The sequence below is a fragment of the Sinocyclocheilus rhinocerous genome, unplaced genomic scaffold (assembly GCF_001515625.1).
Source record: "Sinocyclocheilus rhinocerous isolate Xijiao unplaced genomic scaffold, SAMN03320098_v1.1 scaffold1186, whole genome shotgun sequence".
NCBI lineage: Eukaryota > Metazoa > Chordata > Actinopteri > Cypriniformes > Cyprinidae > Sinocyclocheilus > Sinocyclocheilus rhinocerous.
In genome coordinates this window covers 101,628-109,441 of record NW_015630341.1, presented here as the reverse complement: position 1 = coordinate 109,441, position 7,814 = coordinate 101,628, and the positions used below count along the sequence as shown (strand labels likewise).

At 40.9% G+C, this 7,814-nt stretch overlaps 1 protein-coding gene across 1 annotated transcript in view; it reads right to left on the bottom strand.

The window, feature by feature from the left end:
- Positions 1-7,814, bottom strand: part of LOC107740064 (opsin-5-like) — a 17,482-nt gene that overhangs the window by 6,028 nt on the left and 3,640 nt on the right. The window contains exon 2 of the mRNA XM_016552341.1: positions 6,976-7,181. Within this exon, the coding sequence (XP_016407827.1) occupies positions 6,976-7,181 (206 nt within the window). The remainder of the gene's footprint in view (positions 1-6,975; positions 7,182-7,814) is intronic.

Genomic DNA, 7,814 nt, shown 5'->3' with positions numbered 1-7,814 from the left:
TATAATATATATATATATATATATATAATTTATAAATAATATAATTATGTAAGTTTTTTTAATATTGTTATATTTATAATCTTCAAACAGCTAAGTTAGAATTAATAATAAAAATAATTGTTTGTATTTTGTTACTTTATACATTTCTGCAGCTTCAGTAAATCAGCAGAAAGCATCTGTATTTTTGTTGGGTTTAATCACTGAAGCACATCTCAAGTGGTCTTCTATCTTTCTGACAGAAATATAACAGAGAAGTGGATTTGAGAAGATGGCGTCTCACAGACTGACCCGTGTAGCTTCCCCAGCCCAGGATCGGCGCTCCGGACCAGAACAGGGCTCCTGTCCAGATGAAGATGACACACATGAGCACGGTGGCGCTGGTGATGCAGTGAGCCGTGGACACAACATTTTAGTAATTTAGTTTAGTGCTTATTTAAACATGTCTATATAATTTAAAATTAATTTAGTTATTAATTTATTACGTTTTTAGTTTTATATATTTAGTTTTATATAGATAAGGTATTTTATATACATATATATATCTATATAAAAAATATTTATTTGAATGAATGATCATTATACAGGTGAGATGTTGTTCCTGCTTTGGCTTTTCGGCCTGTCGCACCTCCGCCGGTGCCTTTAGGTCAGCTGCAGGGGGGTCAGCTGGAGGCCGCCGATCACTGATGTTTCGCCCCCTATACCAGTACATCTCCCGGTGGGGGGGCAGTGGCATGTAGGGGATGTCTCCCCGCCACCCCCTGCAGCTGCTTTTACAGGGGTGTCGGTCCCCAGGAGTGCTTTCTCCGGAGCCACAGCCAGTAACTCGCTTTCTCGGCCTCCTCTCCCAGCTCCTTTATGGCTTTCCGCAGGTTTGACCCTGCCACTCCTGCACCATGGAGCAATTGGACTGCTGTTCTGCCCACAAAGCCCAGACACCCGACCTCCACTGGGTAAACCCTGGCTTTCCAGCCTGCGTCTTGGCACTCCGCTGCCAGCTTGGAGTACTTGAGATGTTTCCTTTCGTGGGCTGCTGTCATGCCCTCTTCCCAGGGGATGGTCAGTTCAATGAGGATGACCCTTTTCTCCACCGTGGACCACATGATAATGTCTGGCCGAAGGGTAATTCTCGCAATCTCTCTCGGAAAGACCAGCTGCTTCCTGAGGTCTGCTAACATCTGCCACTCTTTGCCGGTTGTAAGCATGTTGTTCCTTTTCTGAGCAGGAGGTTGGAGCATGCTACCAGACTTGACAAACCCTGCCTGGAAAGGCTTTGCGGCTGCTGATGTGCGATTTGCTGCTACCCTACAGCTCTCCAGGACCTCCGCCAGCTTGGCCAGGACTTGATCATGGCGCCACCTGAAGCGTCCCTGGGTCAACGCCACTTTGCACCCTGATAAGATATGCTGGATGCTTGCCTTGATGTTGCCACACAGGGGGCAGCCTACCTCATCTCCAAACCACTGGGTGAGGTTCCGGGGGCATGGGAGAGTGTCATAGGTCGCCCTCAACAGAAAGCTGAGCCTGGATTGTGGCGTCCTCCAGATATCTGCCCAGGTGATGCGTCTGTTCACAGTCACATCCCATCGCGTCCAGGCTCCTTGACTGCCCTGGGATATTGCTTTTACATGGAAGCACTCCTGCTCCAGCCTGGTAATTTCATCCACCACCATGGTCTTCTGCTGCCTCTTGGTGGCTTTAGAACAGAGGTGCTGTGGCGCTCCCCAGCCTAGGCCAGCCCGACCGGTCTGGACTAACCCCATCACCTCTCGATATTGCAGACTAGAAATAGCATGCTCTACTTCAGCTTGCGCCTTCCATTTGCGGCCTGTACGGATGGGGACTTTTGCACTCCTTATAAGTGGGTTCGCTGAGTTCTTTAACTCCAATACAAGGCGTGCCTTCTCTTGCTTGTACCCTAGGCTGATGGATTTGTTGGGGAGCTCCAGCATATTTCGGCCGAAGAGACCTGCATCCGAAAAGCAGCAGGGCAAGCCCAACCACTTTCGAATGTAGCTATTGGTGAGGCTGTCCATCCTGCTAACCTCCGATATGGGAATTTCACAGACCTTTAGAGGCCACAGCACACGTTGGTATAATATGTGCTGATAGCACCACACTTTGTGCTTTGTGCCAAGCCCTCTGCAAGTTGTTGCCTGCCTCGCTTCCCCATCTGCCTGTCGGATAAATCTGCGGTGTACTGCCTCCCCAGGCTTCTCAATGGTTTCTCATCCAGCCGAGGAATGGGCTCCCCTCCAACGACGAAGATGGTCCTGACATGCAGCACGCTTTTCCTTATCGAGAGACTTCTTGATTTTTCAGCCTTGCTCTTCATTCTTGCCCATTTAAGCAGCTCGTCAAAGCGCTTGAGGAGCCTGGCCGTGCATGGAGCCGTCTGAAGGATGCTTGTTACATCGTCCATGTAGCTCCTCAATGGTGGAAGCCTCTCGCCTGATGGTAGCTTGGTGCCCCTGACTATTTGCCTGGCCCCTGTGAGGATTACCTCGATGGCTAAAACAAATAGAATGGGGAAGATGGCACACCCCATGGCAATTCAGCATTCCAGCCGTTGTCATCCTGTCATGTATCCTTCCAGAGTAAAGCACATGTGCAGGTTGCTGAAGTATCTAGTAATAATGTTCTGTACACAACCTGGGACATAAAAGAATTCCATGGCAAATTCTATCAGCTTGTGCGGCACTGAGCCGTATGCGCTGGCAAGATCTAGCCACACCACATGCAGGTCACTCTTCTCTCTCCTTGCACGCTGAATTTGATCCCAAATCACAGAAGAGTGCTCGATGCATCCAGTTAAGCCTGGGATTCCATCCTTCTGGCAGCTTGTGTCAGTGTATCCGTTCCTCATGATAAAGTTGCTCATTCTCCTTGCCAGAATAGAGAAGAAAACCTTCCCCTCCACGTTCAACAAGGCAATGTTTCTGAACTGGTTGACGGTATGGGAGTTCTGCTCTTTGGGAATGAACACACCAACAGCTTGTTGCCACTCTGCTGGGATTTGCTCTTTCTTCCAAGCTGTTTTCATGAGCTTCCACAGTACTTTAACCACCTGGGTTCCACCTGGCACCTGGCAGTTCTTGTACAGCTTATAGGGAAGCCCATTAGGCCCAGGGGCTGATGCTGACCTTGCCTTCTTGATAACCTCCTCCACCTCTCGTAACTTAGGTGGGGATGTATCAAATGGCACTGTAGGTAGGGCTGGCTGTGGTACATACCCTGGTGAGCCGAGCGGTGTAGCTCGTCTGTTGTCACTGTACTGGTTCTTGATGTGTTCCTCCAGCTCCTCCTTGCTGATATCCAACTTCCCGCTCCTCTTCTCATCTAGCAACTCTCTGGCAAACCTATAAGGATCTCTGAAGAAGCTGTTTTTTTCCTTCTCTCTTTTCCTCCTCCTCCTACTGATCCTCTCCACTCTTCGCAGCTTGGCAAAGCTTTGTTTGAGTTCGTCCCACAGCTCCTTCAGGCCAACTTTTACCTCGGGTGTCCTCCTTTCCGGCGGAGCTGGCGCCGGGCTCTGACTAGTTGCTCAATCTCCCTTTCTCTCCTTCCATTCCTTGGGGCTGTGGGCTCCTTCCTACTGACCTCACCAAACCTCCCCTTACATTCTTTAAAGATAATTTCCCCAAGGCTGATAAGCTTGTTGTCGACACTGCCTCGCAACGCCAGCTCTAACAGTTGACTCAGGTCAGAGTCAAGATTCTGCCAAGCAACCCGATCATTTGCCTTAGGCCACTTGATCTTGTTGCGCCGACCTGGTTGCTTCTTCATTGGCTTTGTGGGATGTACTTCAGGTGGGCTGATATTCTTGTTTTCGCTGGGTGCCTTCTCAATCATGAGGTTTCCTTCAACTTCTTCAGACGTCTCAGCACCACTGGGTCCTGCGGCACTGTGGTTGCAATCCTGGCTTTGGGTCCCTATTGTCTGACCTGCTTGCGCAGAGCAAGGTCGCTGGTCTGTCTGCCTTCTACACTTCATCTTCCCCTGATGAATATGTATGCCTCTGCATGATGTCACCTTCTCCCATCCACAACTACACTTCCGGAGTCTTTTCTCGTTATCGTTATTCGTTCCTGTCATTACCTCTTGATCCGTCCTACTGGGCCCATCTTCCATCCCGCCTCTCGGAGGGCCCGCGGGCTGTTTTCTCTTATGTTGCTTCGTAGTCACAAAGGGTGAATCTTGGAACTTCCAAGTCTCTAGTGGGTAAGGTGACTAGCCGCCCACTCCTGATGCAGTCTTTCCCGCTGTCAACTGGTCTTTCCCAGCTGTCCGCCAGACTTTCCTAGCTGTCACCTGTCCTTTCGCAGGAGTCACTGGTTACCCAGAGAGTTCAGATCATTATACAGGTGAGATGTTGTTCCTGCTTTGGCCTTTTGGCCTGTCGCACCTCCGCCGGTGCCTTTAGGTCAGCTGCATCACTGATGTTTCGCCCTCTATACCAGTACATCTCCCGGCGGGGGGGCAGTGGCATGTAGGGGACGTCTCCCCGCCACCCCCTATGAATGTGTAATGAATGCACTGAATTGGTCATTTTTAAAAATCTCATGCATTTATTATTCAAAAATAAGGAATGAGTGTGACACAAAACCATCGATTTTTGTTTCCTTACCTAATATTACTATTTCATATTTTTTACTTCTATTATAGTCATAGTCTATTAGATATATATATAGAGAGAGAGAGAGAGAGTTAAAAAGTTGCAATTGTGATTTTCTATTCCATGGTGGAAATAAGCTTATAGTAGGTATATGATTAATTTATGCAATAATGTTTTTATATGTAAAACATGTTTATGACCCATTTTAGTACTTCAAGTTAAACTAAATGAAAAAAAAAATGACAATATAACAAGTATAGTCAAGGTATATTCTCTGAAAATAAGTTACATATTTTTGTTATTTATCTATATTTCATATTTTTTAGTGTGCGCGTGTTTGTACTTATTTACTTAAGTGTATATAAGGTTTTTATTAATTTTTATTCTTTTACATTTAGTTGATTTATTCAGTTATTTCAGTACTTCAAGTTAAACTAAATTAAAAAAGAAATTAAACAAGTTTGTTTTTATATTTTATTTCAAGTAACAAAAATGTTTTTTTATACTTTTAGTTTTAGCTCACTATAATAGCCCTGGTTTGGTCTCATTAAAGCATACAGACACACACTGACAGCAGAAAAATGATCGAAATTAACTTTAATTGAATTAATGACTGAACAGACAATTATGAAATGAGATACTGACATTTTAATGGCTTCTCTGAAACCTGAGAATGAATGAAGGGCTGTGTTTGTGTTTTATTCACAGAGACGTGTTGAGTCAGACCTCGTTCATCAGTGTGTGTGAAGCTCGTAACGGGTTTGATCTCTGACCGACACAAACAACATCTGACGTCTCACAAGTATCACACGCATTATCATCTGCACAAACTCCACACGTCATATGTGACCCTGGAGCACAAAAGCAGTCATAAGCAGCACAGGTATATTTGTAGCAATAGCCAACAATACATTGTATGGGTCACAATTATCCATTTTTCTTTTATGCCAAAAATCATTAGGATATTAAGTAAAGATCATGTTCCATGAAGATATTTTGTACATTTCCTACCGTAAATATATCAAAACTTAATTTTTGATTAGTTATATGCATTGCTAAGAACTTAATTTGAACAACTTTAAAGATGATTTTCTCAATATTTAGATTTTTTTGCACCCTCAGATTCCAGATTTTCAAATATTGTCCTATCCTAACAAACCATACATCAATGGAAAGATTATTTATTCAGCTTTTAGATTATCAAAATTGACCCTTATGACTGGTTTTGTGCTCCAGGGTCACATTTCTGTGCTGGTTTATTTATATACTGTGGTTAGTTTTACGGCATGAGATCTCAGTATCTTTAAGAATTAAACCCAATAAAACTACACATACATTAACACAAAACCACTATAAAACAAAGGCAGATTTAAACTAATAGGTTGTGCTTTTCATAAATGTCAGGTTGGGGCAAGTTGTCACATTTTATGTGCAGTTTTATGCAATTCATTAAATTTTACTGTGGCTGATATTTTTATATTTTTCAGTTTCATGATTTTTTCTGTTTCATAAATGTTTTACTTTTTAAATAAAAAAAGAGTTACTGTACTACATTTATGTGTTTGAATGCAATGTTTTGAATTTTTACTTTTTGTTTTTACTTTGTATAGAATTTTATGTCAAATATATATATATAATTCTCAAATCCGTATCATAATTTTTCTGTTTCATACTGTTTAATTTAAGTTTAAAAAACAAAAACAAAATAATAAATTACCTGTAAAACATTTGTTTTTGAATACAATAATGTTTTTGAATGTTTTTACTGTGTATAGCATTATATTTATTTATATATATATAATATACACTAATATAACTAACTATAAATATATATATTCATTTATGTTTATTATTAAATTATATATATATATATATATATACTCAAATAAGTTTAATTTTTCTGCGTTTCATAATTGTTTTACAGTTTAATATAAAAAACTAAATTTAAAAACAAATAAAGAAATAATAAATAACCTGTAATACAATACAATTTTTGAATAATGTTTTGCATTTTTTTATTTTGTATAGCATTTTATATTTCAAAAATATATATTATTAAATAAATATTTATATATTACTATTTATATATGAATAAATATGTATTTACAGCCACTGTGACAACTTACTCTATATACTGTGACAACATGCCCCACTACAGTCAACATGTGTTCAATGAATTGTGTAATTTTTGTTTAAATGTATTAATGTTCAATAGATTTTTTTGCATTTAAAACCTTACGGTTTGTGTCTGTTCAGAAACTGCCTTTCAAAAGTAAACCCATCCTGAGAAACATTCCCTCTTCTCATCTCTATATTTATATGATCTGAAATCATCCCGCTACCCACAATTCCACTTCCTGTACCTGGCACGTCCACACAGAGGTGATGAGGTATCCGTTATCCCTGAAGACGTTGAAGATCTCGAGGATTCCTCGGGAATATCCGAACACGGAGATGCTGGCGTCAGAGACGGCGAGGTTGAGCGTCAGATAGTCGGTGGGCTGGAGACACGATCTCTGCTTGAACAGAACGAAGATCACGATGCTGTTGCCAAACCACGACAACCAACCTGCCAAGAAACACACAAGACATTCTCCATGAGACCTGGAGGACTGTGCGGAAAGATCGGCAAACAAGAACTGAAGCATTATGAGATACTGGAAGTATTATCATATTATCATAACAGAAACAATTTGTTCATTTAAATAGAATTATATTACAAAATTATATATAAATTGTTACATAAGTTAAATAATTATTTTATAAAATATCATATAAATATAAATAATACTCGTAATATAATATGTGACCCTGGACCACAAAATTGAGAATTTTGATAAGAAAAATTTTAAATTGTTTTAAATTTGTTAGGATAGGACAATATTTGAAAATCTGGAATCTGAGGGTGCAAAAAAATCTAAATATTGAGAAAATCATCTTTAAAGTTGTTCAAATGAAGTTCTTAGCAATGCATATTACTAATCAAAAATTAAGTTTTGATATATTTACAGTAGGACATTTACAAAATATCTTCATGGAACATGATCTTAACTTAATATCCTAATGATTTTTGGCATAAAAAAAAATCTATAATTTTGATCCATACAGTGTATTGTTGGCTATTGCTACAAATATACCCCAGCGACTTAACACTGCTTTTGTGCTCCAGGGCCGGTTGGAAATCGATTCAAATATGTGACGA